Source organism: Mobula birostris, chromosome 2, assembly GCF_030028105.1.
Source record: "Mobula birostris isolate sMobBir1 chromosome 2, sMobBir1.hap1, whole genome shotgun sequence".
In the NCBI taxonomy this organism is placed as follows: domain Eukaryota; kingdom Metazoa; phylum Chordata; class Chondrichthyes; order Myliobatiformes; family Myliobatidae; genus Mobula; species Mobula birostris.
Genome location: NC_092371.1, coordinates 213,199,649 through 213,215,522, shown reverse-complemented (window position 1 = coordinate 213,215,522; position 15,874 = coordinate 213,199,649). Strand labels below are relative to the sequence as shown.

Here is a 15,874-nt window from a genome sequence, read left to right as displayed (position 1 = left end):
CACCCAACGACCTGGCCTCCACAGCTGCCTGTGGTAACTAATTCCACAAATTCACCACCCTCTGGCTAAAGAGATTTCTCCACATCTCTGTTTTAAATAGAAATCCCTCTGTCCTGAATCTGCACCCTCTTGTCCTAGACTCCACCACCATGGGAAACATACTTCCCACATCTACTCTGTTTAGGCCTTTTAACATTTGAAAGGTTTCAATGAGACCCCCCTTCATCCTTCTAAATTCCAGTGAGTACAGACCCAGAGCCATCAAACTTTCCTCATATGATAACCCTTTCATTCCCAGAATCATCCTTGTGAACCTCCTCTGAACCCTCTCCAATGCCAGCACATCCTTTCTTAGATAAGGAGCCCAAAACTGTACACGATACTCAAGGTGAGGCCTCACCAGTGCTTTATGAAGCCTCAGCATCACATCCCTGCTCTTGTATTAAAGACCTCTTGATTGCATTTGCCTTCCTCACCATTAACTCAACCTGCAAGTTAACCTTTAGGATGTTCTGCACAAGGACTCCCAAGTCCCTTTGCATCTCAAATTTTTGAACTTTCTCCCCATTTAGAAAATAGTCTGCACATTTACTTCTACTACCAAAGTTCATGACCATGCATTTTCCAACATTGTATTTCATTTGCCACTTTCTTGCACATTCTCCTAATCTATCTAAGTACTTCTGCAGCCTACCTGTTTCCTCAACACTACCTGTCCCTCCACCAATCTTCGTATCACCTGCAAACTTGGCCGTCAAAGATGTGTATTTCATCATCTAAAGCATTTATATACAGCATAAAAAAAGTGATCCCAACACCAACCCCTACAGAACCCCTAGTCATTGGCAGCCAACCAGAAAAGGATTCTTTTAATTCCACTCGCTGCCTCCTACCAATCAGCCAATAGGCTAACCATGTTAGTAACTTGTAATAACATGGGCTCTTAACTTGGTAAGCAGCCTCATGTGTGGCACTTTGTCAAAGGCCTTCTGAAAGTCCATATATGCAAACATCCACTACATCCCCTTTATCTATCCTACTTGATATCTCCTCAAAGAATTCCAACAGGTTTGTCAGGCAAGATTTTCCCTTAAGGAAACCATGCTGACTTTGTCCTATCTTGTCCTGTGTCACCAAGTACTCCATAATCTCATCCTTAACCATTGACTCCAACATCTTTCCAACCACTCAGGTCAGGCTAACTGGTCTATATTTTCCTTTCTGCTGCCTTCCTCCTTTCTTAAGGAGTGAAGTGACATTTGCAATTTTCCACCATGCCAGAGTCCAATGATTTTTAAAAGATCATTGCTAATGCCTCCAAAATCTCTACTGCTACCTCTTTCCGAACCCTAGAAACCTTGGGTTGATCAGTGCATTTGTTCGCTAGAGTATTCTCTTCTTAATCCTTCCATTGCTTCCTTTACGATCTGATCTCTTGTCCTGGTTTCCTCTTCCACAACATTATCTGACAAATCCTTTTGTTTTGTTTTTCCATTACCTCCTTTCTTTTTGGCCTTCTACTCATCCAGCTGGGCTTTGTGCTTTGCATCTACTTTAACAAGCAGCTTTTTGTCTTCCACTTGAAGTTTAAGCAATAACGTTAATGCACACAGAGTAGATTCTGTTATTTTTACATATTAACAAAAGCTGAAAGTTTGCAACTTTCCTGAAGCTCCTTGAACTCTCTTCCAGCTTAAAACATAACCACATTTTGAAAGTGTGGCAAAATGATTAACATATCAGATGCTTTCTCAAATATGTTACCTACAAAAACTGTTGTAGACACTGCTTTCGTTACTTTTACAATTCCTTTTGGCAGTGTGGTCCTCCTTGGTCCAATATGCTTTCCAACCAGAGGTTGGCACCAACATCTGTCTGTCCTCTGTTGGACAGAGATCCCTGGTGTTCGGCATGGAGACAGTGTGGCATCATCCAGAACCTTCCTTAATTCGCTTCCAGTTGGCTTCATTGCAGGGATGCAGCATGCAAGTGGCAGTTGGATCTCCAATCAAGTTACAGTTGTCTCAGCTGATCACACCCCCACAGTGCTGGCCCTCCTGTTTTTACCACAAACAAGCTCAATGTGGCTTGCTGTTTGTTGTATTTCACTGTCACGAATATCATTCCCACATGAAGTATCTTTTCTCCAGTATTATGTTTTTAGTTGGATATCTACAGGCTTCAGTTCAGTATCTTTGAAATGCCGTTCAAACTCATTTTGTGGAATGACTGAAACAGCCAAGGCAGTATCCAATGCAATTGATTTGCCATTCACTTCTGGCATATGTCATATTGTTTGCCTATTGTTAGTTTTCACAAATCTCAAGGCTACCCACTTCTTTTTCATCAACAGCTTGCAGATTCAGTACTCTTTCTGAAACTGCAACATGACATTTTAACTTTTTCTCTACCCTCATTTATTTTGAGTATGACATAATTTGTACTTGTCCTACTCTGTTGCATTTTCTACAAGTTCCACCTTTAAATCTGCATTGGTCTGGAGTATGTGAGCCTCTAGCACAATAATTACACAACGTGCTCAGCCAGGCCAGTTTCTGTTTTGGACATTGCAATTTTGCTCATGCTCACTTTCACTGCTGATCACAATTCAATTGAGACTCTATCTGCTGTTTCCGTTGATACAGCAATTTCAATTTCTCTTTTAAATGTTAGTTGCGCTACAGTTAGGAGCCATTCTTGAATGCTTTTCTGTAAGGTTCCACAAAATAAACGATCTCTCAGTGCATCATCAAACCTATTACTGAACTGACAATGCACAGGTAATCTCTTCAATTCAGCCATGTATGGTGAAATGGAACCCCTTTCCTTTTGATTCCACTTACAAAACCTAAAGTGTTCTCCAATCAATAATGGCTTTGATTCCAAAAGTTACTGCATTACTTGCACAACCGCAGCAAAGCTCATTTCTGCTGGCTTGCTTGAAACAGTTAAACTTCAAAGCAAACTGTATGCCTTTAAACCCAATGCACACAGCAAAATTGGTACCCATTTTTCATTGGCTATTACATCTCCTACAAAATGCTGTTGAATTAGCTCAGTATACATGTGCCAGTTATCTGCTGAGCAATCGAATGCATCCATCTTTCATGATATAGCCAGCCATTTCTGCTTTTTTTTATGATTATTAACACCTGGTACTCACTCTCTATGAACCTGTGAATTCTTCTGTTTACTGTCTTTTTATTTAACTCCACAGTCTCTGCACAAACTCTGCCACTCCTTGCTGTGCTTCTCTTAACCTGAATGTCTCGCTGCTCTTCAACAGGTCGGCAGCCATCTTGCGTTCATTTTAAAAATACCTCATCACCACTTATGTTTTGTAACTTCAAAACATTTAACTACTTCAAAAGAAAATGTGGGAGTCCAAAATGTGAATCTTTTACTTTAAGCAAGGTGCACACATATCACATGGTATTGTGATAACACATGCAATTCACATATTTATAAAAATGATCCACAATGAATTATTTAAATGAACAATACTTAATCAACATAAATAAATAAATATACAGGCACACATATACACACATACAAGGTTACTCAAATATTACTAAAAAATTAAATACACAACACATGTGGCATAAATAGTATTAGTAAAGGCAGCCTTTTTCAAACAGAAGTCTAAATTAGGAAGTACAAGTTGGGGAAGTATCTGTAATTTTTAATGAAAAACAATAGTCCTTCCATTCTGCATAGAATAGATAGATAGATAGATAGATATACTTTATTGATCCCGAGGGAAATTGGGTTTCATTACAGCTGCACCAAGAATAGAGCATAAATATAGCAATACAAAAACCACAAACAATCAAACAACAAAATACAAACTATGCCAGATGGAAATTAAGTCCAGGACCAGCCTATTGGCTCAGGGTGTCTGACCCTCCACGGGAGGAGCTGCAAGTTCGATAGCCACAGGCAGGAACGACCTCCTGTGCCGCCCAGTGTTGTATCTCGGTGGAATATGGCCAAAGTCCAACAGTAAAAAGTTCAATATCCGGTCTACAAACACGTTCCTCGATCGTAATATGACCCAGATTGCACCATCTGTTGTTAACCAGAACAGTAAGCACCCAACTCCTTTACGCTTACCGCTCTCAGTGCACTTCCAATCAGCCCGAACGGTCTGGAAGCCGTCCATGGAAAAGTTTTGATCGGGTATGTCCTCGTGCAGCCCTGTTCCAGTGAAACACATAACACTGCACTCCCGCAATGTTCCCTGACGCCTGGCTAGCGCAGTGAACTCGTCCATTTTATTACCCACAGAACTCCTCTTCTCCATAAATCTCTGTTGTCTCGGAGAGTAACTATATTCACAATATACATTTATATGTATTAGGAATTTGTAATGATGTGTTTGTCGATCAGGGTTCAACATGCAACAAAAGACAACATTCAACAATTATGAAGAATAAAGAATTATATAAAAAGTAAAGCTAAAGGTTAAAGTATGAATAGGCAAAAAAATGTGCATAAATACAACGTAAATAGCATTACAAAAAGTGTTTTAAAGTGTTTTGGTGCAGTGACTGAGGTAGTAGATAGAGAGGGTTGTGTGTGTAGGGAGGGCTAACTAGAACAGTTGATCAGATTAACTGCCCGGGGGAAGAAACTTTCAAGATGGCATGAATGTTTTGTTTTAATAGCCCTATAGCACTTTCCAGAAAAGAGATTTTGTAAAAGGCAATTTTGCAGGGTATGTATTATCCACAATGATTCTTTGTCCTGGACACATTCAAGTCCTGCAGTGATGGTAGCCAATGATCTTTTCAGCTGACCTGACAGTTCCCACTGTAGTTTTCATATATTGTAGGAGGATCCTGCAGCAAATAGACAGCAAGGATCCTCCAGTGGAAACCTACTTTGTACTTTTGGAATTCCAGTTCAGAAAATAAGTACATACTCCTTCTGTACCTAAAGATATCTGCTCCACAGTTATCTCAAGAATACAACATTAACCTTTGTCCTCCCGTGTGTTGCAAACTTAGGTGCTGGAAACCTGGTACAAACTTCAGCACTTGGAAGCACCACTGCGTCCACTGAAATACGTATCTGCGTGAACAGTGAAAGTTTTGTTTATTTTGCAGTTTTTAAAACGGGCACACTGGGCATAACTGCCATTTGGACTTAGCGACAACAAGAGTGCATATAGATCACAAGATCAGGTACCAACACATTTTGTAAACTTAGGAGTTATTCAGTCATAGGACACCACAGCACAGAAACAGGCACTTCGACCTATCTAGTCCGTGCCAAACTATTAATCTGCCTAGATCCACAGCCCTCCATACCCCCTCCCGTTGATGTACCTATCCAAATTCCTCATAAATGTTCAAATTGAACCTGCATCCACCACTTCTGCAAGCAGCTCAGTCCACATTCTCACCACCCTCTGAGTGAAGATATTACCCATGACCTCGCCCAACCTCAGTAGAAAAAGCCTGCTTGCATTTATCCCATCTGTGACCCCTCATAATTTTGTGTACTCTATCCAATCTCCCCTTGTTCTGAGGCTGAGCCTGAGCCTGAGCCTGAGGCTCTGGAGGGTTCCTGTACTGTGGAAGGCGTCCTGCCTCGTCCCTGTGTCAAATATGCCGCACCCCAGCGGCCTCAATGACTATAGACCGGTGGCATTGACCTCCCACATCATGGAGAGACTTGTTCTGGAGCTGCTCCGGCCTATGGTCAGGCCACACTTAGATCCCCTCCAGTTCGCCTACCAGCCCCGACTAGGAGTTGAGGATGCCATCGTCTACCTGCTGAACTGTGTCTACGCCCACCTGAACAAGCCAGCGAGCACTGTGAGGGTCATGTTTTTTGACTTCTCCAGTGCGTTCAACACCATCCGCCCTGCTCTGCTGGGGGAGAAGCTGACAGCGATGCAGGTGGATGCTTCCCTGGTGTCACGGATTCTTGATTACCTGACTGGCAGACCACAGTACGTGTGCTTGCAACACTGTGTGTCCGACAGAGTGATCAGCAGCACTGGGGCTCCACAGGGGACTGTCTTGTCTCCCTTTCTCTTCACCATTTACACCTCGGACTTCAACTACTGCACAGAGTCTTGTCATCTTCAGAAGTTTTCTGATGACTCTGCCAACATCAGCAAGGGAGATGAGGCTGAGTACAGGGCTACGGTAGGAAACTTTGTCACATGGTGTGAGCAGAATTCTCTGCAGCTTAATGTGAAAAAGACTAAGGAGCTGGTGGTAGACCTGAGGAGAGCTAAGGTACCGGTGACCCCTGTTTCCATCCAGGGGGTCAGTGTGGACATGGTGGAGGATTACAAATACCTGGGGATACCAATTGACAGTAAACTGGACTGGTCAAAGAACACTGAGGCTGTCTACAACAAGGGTCAGAGCCGTCTCTATTTCCTGAGGAGACTGAGGTCCTTTAACATCTGCCGGACGATGCTGAGGATGTTCTACGAGTCTGTGGTGGCCAGTGCTATCGCGTTTGCTGTTGTGCGCTGGGGCAGCACGCTGAGGGTAGCAGGCACCAACAGGATCAACAAACTCATTCGTAAGGCCAGTGATGTTGTGGGGATGGAACTGGACTCTCTGACGGTGGTGTCTGAAAAGAGGATGCTGTCCAAGTTGCATGCCATCTTGGACAATGTCTCCCACCCACTACATAATGTACTGAGTGGGCACAAGAGTACATTCAGCCAGAGACTCATTCCATCAAGATGCAACACACAGTGTCATAGGAAGTTATTCCTGCCTGTGGCCATCAAACTTTACAACTCCTCCCTTGGAGGATCAGACATCCTGAGCCAATAGGCTGGTCCTGGACTTATTTCCTGGCATAATTTACATATTACTATTTAACTATTTATGGTTTTATTACTATTTATTATTTATGGTGCAACTGTAACGAAAACCATTTTCCCCCGGGATCAATAAAGTATGACTATGACTACTCCTACGCTCTAAGGAAGAAAATCCTAACCTATTCGACCTTTCCCCATATCTCAGGTCCTCCAGACCCAGCAACATCCTTGTAAATTTCCTCTGCTCTCTAATGCATAAGGTTGTTTAATTGTTATTTTTCATTACAGTTTAACAATTAATTGTCTGCTTATATTTCATACAAGTTCAGTATGTTTCCTAGTGGTCACAGACTGTGTATGTAATTGTTCAGTGTGGCCCTTTGGTATAATTATGGTAAGTTTTGGAAACTTCTCTTGGCGCTGTATAATTTGAATAAAGGCTTTCTAATTTGCTGACTCTTATCTACAAGTTTGAATGGATTTTTTCTTATCTATAGAGTATAAAAATAGCTGACCACATCCCACAAGAGCAGCATTCCACTATTCTGCATGGCATCCACACTGCTCTAACTGTGCACTCAGAAAGAAAGTAAAAAGAAATTAAACAAAAAAAAAATCTACCAACAGTCTCTGCCTCTCATTGCCGAAGCCTGAACTGCTTACTCACACAATGACCCCACCCACAGTGGCCATTCTGCTTAAACCTAACTTCTTTAAATAGGACCTTGCTAAGTGCCTGATCATGCACGATAATTGTCTCCTCAGGGCTGTGGCATGCAAAATGAGACACATTAATACACATTCACTGTGACCAGTGAAGGTTTTGTTTATTTTGCAGTTTTTAAAACAGGGGCACACTGGGCATAATTGCCATTTGGACTTAGCGACAACAAGGATGCATATAGATTACAAGATGAGGTACCAACACATTATATAAATTTAGGAGTCATTCGGTCATAGGACACCACAGCACAGAAACAGGCACTTCAACCCATCTAGTCCGTGCCAAACTATTAATCTGCTAATTAATCAGCTATTAAATCGGCTGTTTTAATCGGCTATCAAAACAAAAGATGCATGCCATCTTGAAATTTTCTTCCCACGGGCAGTTAATCTGATCAACCGTTCTAGTTAGCCCTCCCTACACACACAACCCTCTCTATCTACTACCTCAGTCACTGCACCAAACCCTTTAAAACACTTTTTATAATGCTATTTACGTTGTAAATACATGCTAGTATTTATGCACATTTTATTGCCTATTTGTACTTTAACCTTTAGCTTTAATTTTTATGTAATTCTTTATTCTTCATAATTGTTGAATGTTGTTTTTTGTTGCATGTTGAACCCTGATCAACACATCATTACAAATTCCTAATACTTGTAAATGTATACTGTGAATATTGTTAATTTTGTATCATCTGACTGGAACTTAAACAAAACTCAACTCTTTTGTAGACAAACGTTGATTATTTGTGCAATCCAAGGAAGCAGGTAAAGCTGATTCATATGGTTGGTGCCTTATCCTGACAGTCTTAGTATATTATTGAAAGCAGACCTAACAGGTTTTGCAAATTATCTTATAAAAACCTCAATGACATCAGTGAAAATGGATTTAATCAGAACTAAACTTAACAATAAATTCGTAATATTTAAACTTAGCATTAATTTTATTTAACGTCTATAATCTTCATAATCCATTCCTATCTTGATCTCTGCCCCAAGCAAACACTAAGGAATGTAGACTGTAACTGTCTCAGAGAAATGTTTCATTGAGACGTTTATTTTATACGTTGTCATAATGTTTGATTAAAAGTTTTGTGCTTTTTATGTAAGGTTTTATTTAATATAGAGTGTAATAGGTCACATGACCAGAGTTTAATAAGAGCATGACTGTGGCATTATGGGTCAGATCCAATATGGAAACAGAGAAAGACACATGGCCCTAAGATATCCTCATTCTGCATGTGGTCCAAGAGGTACACGTGGTAATAGTTTTTATTTGTTTTATGTTGTGTATAATGTTGTCGATGTGCCTCTACATGAACAGCGTGATACGTTTTTAGTGATTTTATTTGATTTCAGCACACTTCTGTTGTGCTGACGTGTTTTGGGCCTGTTTATCGGTGGACACTAGCTTGAGAGACTTTAAAAGACTGAGAGATGTATGTTTCAAACCTTTTATGTCTTTTATTCTCCTGCACTTTTCACGGTGTCTGCTAAAGAAAGAGAGAGAGTGAGATAAAAATAAATCTTCAAGGACATCTGTATGATGCGTGGCCATTACTTTATTGGACCAGTGTAGTTACATAGACAGTTTCGATTATTTGTTTATTTCAGGGAAATAGGTACACTAGATACTCACTACAATGCTTTGAAAAAGAATTCAGCCCCACAATTATTTTCACATTTTACTGTTGCATTTTCTGTATTGAATATATTGAAGTAGGATTTAGAGCTAATCTACAAAAGTTCATGGCTCCACAATCGGTAAGGCCTTGCACAAAAAGGGTATCTATGGAAGAGTGGCAAGGAAAAAGCCCAGCTAAAAAAAAATACCCTTGCCCATAAGGACTTTGCAAAGCATCACTTAGAAGATACTATAAAGACGCAGAAGACGCTCTTGTGGTCCAATGAAAGTGAAACTTTTTGGCCTTAACACTAAGCTGTACATGTGACATAAATCTAATACTGCGCATCACCCAGGTAACGCCATCCCGACTGTAAAGTGTGGTGGAGATAGCATCATGCTATGGGGATGCTTTTCAGCAGCAGGGACTGGAAATCTGGTCAAGATTGATGGGAAAATGAATGCTATTAAATACAGAGAGATCCTGGATAAAAACCTGCTACCCTCTGCCAGAGAGCTTAAACTAGGAAGGAAGTTTGTCTTTCAGCAGGATGACGACCCAAAGCACACTGCCAGAGCAACCATGGAGAAGCTTCAAATGAAGAAAATTGGTGTACCCGAATGGCCCAGAGTCCTGACTTTAACCCAGTCGACATCCCAAAGGTTCAAAGGTACAATTTAATGTCAGAGAAATGTACCCTAACAGTAGGACCTCAAAATTGCAGTCCGCCACTGCTTAACTAACCTGACACACTTGAGGAATGGGCAAATTTTGCTCCATCACGTTATGCAAAGCTAATAGAGACATCCAAAAAGGAAAAGACTACTGGCTATAATAGCTGTGAGAGGCAGTTCAACAAAGGGGAATGAATACTTTTGAACTGCTGATATTTCAGTTTAAGTTTTTCCATGCTTTACAATTTTCTCTGTATTTTTTGACGCTACTGTGAAAAAAGGAGCACGTACTTCACAAATAAAAATTCTCAGTTAAATTGACCAAAATCCCTGGTTGAAATCCTCATTTATGTGAACAAAGGGTTGGGGCTGAATACTTTTTCAAGGCACTGTATTATAGTCTTATTTTCTGTTTCAGTGCAGCCAGTATTTTGAGAGTCATTGTAAGGCGCACTGCGGCAAAAAGACATGCTCATTACAGGTTGCATCCCTCTAACAAAGATAAATTACTAACTGATACTCTCAGTCTGAGATAAAACCAAGCTGCTGGTACTTCTGCTCGATTCTCGAAGCAATATGACTAGAAGTTCCCAGAAAAACCTAAACAATCTGAATGTTTAACTCTACGTGGAAGTGGAGTGATCTATAATCGAGACCCAAAGCATTCCCACTGACAGGAGTGATCTTGCTGTGTGTCTGTCCAAATAGCACTCTTCAAATAGCACTGTATCCCGGCAACCTTCCTGTTGCCAAGGCAAACCCTGGAGAACAGTAGCTGTGATCAGCCTACTGCAATCCTGTGGGTAAATCTTCATTCTATTGCGCTTCATGCCACTGCACAAAGCACAATGTGAATTGAATACTAAACAGTAATGAAGGCCTGGAGGGAATGATTCAAGCCTTTAGTACAGTTCTCTGTGTGATGACGTAGACAATCGTTCATGTATATTTTATTACACATTACAGCTGACGTCTCAAGTTTCCTGAATGTAGAAATATAAATAGAAATAAATTAAAACAAGGTGCACTAGATACCCATTTTTATATTTCATTTGCTGCTCTTTTATTAAGTATTAGTCACAGTAGAACAGAAATTATCAGTGAAATTCCATATCCCCATGAAAAATAACCTGAAACTACTGATATTTTGTGATAGGGGAATATATTGTCACCAAGTCCAAATGGCAATTATGCCTCATGTGCTCCTGTTAAAAGCTGCAAAATAAACAAAACCTTCACAGGCCCTACAGGTACTTCAGTGGATGCAGTGGTGCTTCAAAGTGCTGAGTGACATACACCCACCTCACCCCCTCCAAAACAACAGCACGATGAACTCCAACTTAACCTGCAGGCCCACTGCACTGAACAATATGTGCTACACAAGTGCCATTAAAACTAATACACTCTGCACAAACTAGTAACATTTACACTGGTAAATAACTGTGAAGAGATTAGTAAATTACTGTAATCTGTGCTTCCTCCTCACATACAAGCAAATTTAGATGAACAATCAGCTCCCTAGTCCTCCCCTTCCCAATCACAAAGTATCACCAATCACCTGGGACTAGCTGCAGTAGCCGGATCTCTGGCACTGGGTCTGGCTCTGCAGTGCAGAAGGGAGGGTGGAAAAAGAGGAGAGCGGTAGTGATAGGGGACTCGATAGTTAGAGGTACAGATAGGAGGTTCTGTGGTCGTGACAGAGAATCCAGGATGGTTTGTTGCCTCCCAGGTGCCAGGGTCAAGGATGTCTCTGATCGATTGCATGACATTCTGAAGTGGGAGGGTGATCAGCCAGATGTCGTGGTGCACATCGGTACCAATGACATAGCAAGGAAGAGTGAGGAGGTCCTGGAGAGTGAGTATAGAGAACTTGGTAGGAAGTTGAAAAGCAGGACCTCGAGGGTGGTAATCTCAGGATTGCTACCTGTGCAATGTGCCAATGAGGATAGGAATAGGATGCTCTGGAGGATGAACAAGTGGCTGAGGAACTGGTGTAGGGAGCAGGGTTTCAGATTTCAGGATAATTGGGACCTCTTCTGGGGCAGGTGGGACCTGTACAAGAGAGACGGGTTACACTTGAACTACAGGGGGACCAATATCCTTTCAGGGAGGTTTGTTAATGCGATTGGGGGGGCTTTAAACTAGATTTGCAGGGGGATGGGAACCACAGTATCAGAGCTGACAGTGTGGCTGGGGTGAAAATAAATGATGTTAAAAGTTCAAGCAAATCCACTAATAGAAAGGTTGTGAGTGGTGGTAAAAATCTGAGGTGTATATATTTCAATGCTAGGAGTATTGCCGGGAAGGCGGATGAGTTGAGGGCGTGCATTGACACGTGGAATTATGATGTTGTAGCAATTAGTGAAACTTGGCTACAGGAGGGGCAGGACTGGCAGCTTAATATTCCAGGGTTCCGATGTTTCAGATGTGATCGAGGCAGAGGAATGAAAGGTGGGGGAGTGGCATTGCTTGTTAGGGAAAATATTACAGCAGTGCTCAGGCAGGACAGATTAGAGGGCTTGTCTACTGAGTCCTTGTGGGTGGAGCTGAGAAACAGGAAAGGTATGGCCACATTAGTGGGATTGTATGACAGGCCACCCAATAGTCAAAGAGAATTGGAAGTGCAAATCTGCAGAGAGATAGCAGGCAACTGCAGGAAACATAAAGTTGTGGTGGTAGGGGATTTTAATTTTCCATATATTGATTGAGTCTCCCATACTGTTAGGGGTCTAGATGGTTTAGAGTTTGTAAAATGTGTTCAGGAAAGTTTTCTAAATCAATATATAGAGGGACCAACTAGAGGGGATGCAATATTGGATCTCCTGTTAGGAAACGAGTTAGGACAAGTGACAGAAGTCTGTGTAGGGGAGCACTTTGGTTCCAGTGATCATAACGCCATTAGTTTCAACTTGATCATGGACAAGGATAGATCTGGTCCTTGGGCTGAGGTTCTTAACTGGAAGGCGGCCAAATTTGAAGAAATGAGAAAGGATCTAAAAAGCGTGGATTGGGACAGGTTGTTCTCTGGCATGGATGTGATCGGTAGGTGGGAAGCCTTCAAAGCAGAAATTTTGAGAGTGCAGAATTTGTATGTTCCTGTCAGGATTAAAGGCAAGGTGAATAGGAATAAGGAACCTTGGTTCTCAAGGGATATTGCAACTCTGATAAAGAAGAAGAGGGAGTTGTATGACGTGTATAGGAAGCAGGGAGTAAATAAGGTGCTTGAGGAGTATAAGAAGTGCAAGAAAATACTTAAGAAAGAAATCAGGAGGGCTAAAAGAAGACATGAGGTTGCCTTGGCAGTCAAAGTGAAGGATAATCCGAAGAGCTTTTACAGGTATATTAAGATCAAAAGGATTGTAAGGGATAAAGTTGGTCCTCTTTAAGATCAGAGTGGTCGGCTATGTGCGGAACCAAAGGAAATGGGGGAGATCTTAAATAGGTTTTTTGCGTCTGTGTTTACTAAGGAAACTGGCATGAAGTCTATGGAATTAAGGGAAACAAGTAGTGAGATCATAGAAACTGTACAGATAGAAAAAGAGGAGGTCCTTGCTGTCTTGAGGAAAATTAAAGTGGATAAATCCCCGGGACCTGACAGGGTGTTCCCTCGGACCTTGAAGGAGACTAGTGTTGAAATTGCGGGGGCCCTGGCAGAAATATTTAAAATGTCGCTGTCTACAGGTGAGGTGCCGGAGGATTGGAGGGTGGCTCATGTTGTTCCATTGTTTAAAAAAGGATCGAAAAGTAATCCGGGAAATTATAGGCCAGTAAGTTTAACGTCGGTAGTAGGTAAGTTATTGGAGGGAGTACTAAGAGACAGAATCTACAAGCATTTGGATAGACTGGGACTTATTAGGGAGAGTCAACATGGCTTTGTGCGTGGTAGGTCATGTTTGACCAATTTATTGGAGTTTTTCAAGGAGGTTACCAGGAAAGTGGATGAAGGGAAGGCAGTGGATATTGTCTACATGGACTTCAGTAAGACCTTTGACCAGGTCCCGCATGGGAGGTTAGTTAGGAAAATTCAGTCGCTAGGTATACATGGAGAGGTGGTAAATTGGATTAGACATTGGCTTGATGGAAGAAGCCAGAGAGTGGTGGTAGAGAACTGCTTCTCTGAGTGGAGGCCTGTGACTAGTGGTGTGCCACAGGGATCAGTGCTGGGTCCATTGTTATTTGTCATTTATATCAATGATCTGGATGATAATGTGGTAAATTGGATCAGCAAGTTTGCTGATGATACTAAGATTGGAGGTGTAGTAAACAGTGAGGAAGGTTTTCAGAGCCTGCAGAGGGACTTGGACCAGTTGGAAAAATGGGCTAAAAAAATGGCAGATGGAGTTTAATACTGACAAGTGTGAGGTATTGCACGCTGGAAGGACAAACCAACGTAGAACATACAGGGTTAATGGTAAGGCACTGAGGAGTGCAGTGGAACAGAGAGATCTGGGAATACAGATACAAAATTCCCTAAAAGTGGCGTCACAGGTAGATAGGGTCGTAAAGAGAGCTTTTGGTACATTGGCCTTTATTAATCAAAGTATTGAGTATAAGAGCTGGAATGTTATGATGAGGTTGTATAAGGCATTGGTGAGGCCAAATCTGGAGTATTGTGTTCAGTTTTGGTCACCAAATTACAGGAAGGATATAAATAAGGTTGAAAGAGTGCAGAGAAGGTTTACAAGGATGTTGCCGGGACTTGAGAAACTCAGTTACAGAGAAAGGTTGAATAGGTTGGGACTTTATTCCCTGGAGCGTAGAAGAATGAAGGGAGATTTGATAGAGGTATATAAAATTATGATGGGTATAGACAGAGTGAATGCAAGCAGGCTTTTTCCACTGAGGCAAGAGGAGAAAAAACCAGAGGACATGGGTTAAGGGTGAGGGGGGAAAAGTTTAAAGGGAATATTAGGGTGGCTTCTTCACACAGTGAGTGGTGGGAGTATGGAATGAGCTGCCAGACGAGGTGGTAAATGCGGGTTCTTTTTTAACATTTAAGAATAAATTGGACAGATACACGGATGGGAGGTGTGTGGAGGGATATGGTCCGTGTGCTGGTCAGTGGGGCTAGGCAGAAAATGGTTCGGCACAGCCAAGAAGGGCCAAAAGGCCTGTTTCTGTGCTGTAGTTTCTATGGTAATCAGCAATACCACAAAGCCTTCTGTTGTATACGGATTACTGAGCAAGCAGACTATGGCTTTATCACAAAGAGATTCTTAGAACTCAAGCACAGTTATCAATCCAATGACACAGTTCGACAGATATTTTCCCTGTTAATTGTGCCCTGTACATTGAAGGTACCAAGGATTGCAGTTCTGTAGCCAGCCATCACTTTTGGCTGAAGCCATTAAGACCAACTACACGTGTTCTCTTATGCTTTCTCCATATTCCACATAAATCCAAAGAAACAAATTATTTTAGATTTTATCTAAATGAAATGCATGGCACCTGATTTGCTTCTACGCTGACACCAGACATGCTTCTTCCACCGACGGAACTTACAAGGCAATGTCCTTCTTGCGGGCAAGTATTTTCCTTGGTGTTCATTCCCAACATCAACCGCTGTACCATCTCCAATCTCACTGCCGAAGTCTTTCTGGCCTTCTACAGCACCTGTGAGCCCCCATCCCACTCTTCAGCACAGCAATCCTATATACAACCTGTCCCTGCTGTACCACTAACATCCAATAATACATCTGATCCCAGTACATCAACCCCTCACCCCCACTGCCTGTTCCCTTGGTGTTCTTAACCCAATTGATTCCAGGCCCAATGTTAAAAAGACACTAGTTAACATCCCTGATTTATTTTTCTCCATTTGTGACTGTGCTGCTAAGATACGAATGCTAAAATTCCCACCCTAAACCTCTGTCTCTGTACCTCTCATATACACTAAACACCAGAGAGCAATGGGGAGGAGTGTAGGATCAGTCAAAGGCAAAGGAGGAAGTGGGCAAGGCACTAAATGAGTACTTTGCCTTTGTGTACACCAAGGTAAAAGAGGTGGTGGATAGTGAGATCAGATGGGGAAATGCCAATATTCAAGGACATGT

General features: G+C 41.8%; 1 protein-coding gene across 3 annotated transcripts in view; it reads right to left on the bottom strand.

Annotated features, from left to right (window-relative positions):
* Positions 1-15,874, bottom strand: part of msraa (methionine sulfoxide reductase Aa) — a 347,255-nt gene that overhangs the window by 317,569 nt on the left and 13,812 nt on the right. The window contains exons 2-3 of one of the 3 annotated variants that reach the window (XM_072251422.1): positions 4,981-5,073; positions 3,538-4,328 (exon numbers count right to left, since the gene is read on the bottom strand). The exons of the other annotated variants lie outside the window; for them this stretch is intronic. Of the exons in view, the coding sequence (XP_072107523.1) occupies positions 3,890-4,328; positions 4,981-5,073 (532 nt within the window). The 3' untranslated portion in view covers positions 3,538-3,889. Of the gene's footprint in view, positions 1-3,537; positions 4,329-4,980; positions 5,074-15,874 lie in introns of those variants that run through there. 3 annotated transcript variants of the gene reach the window in all.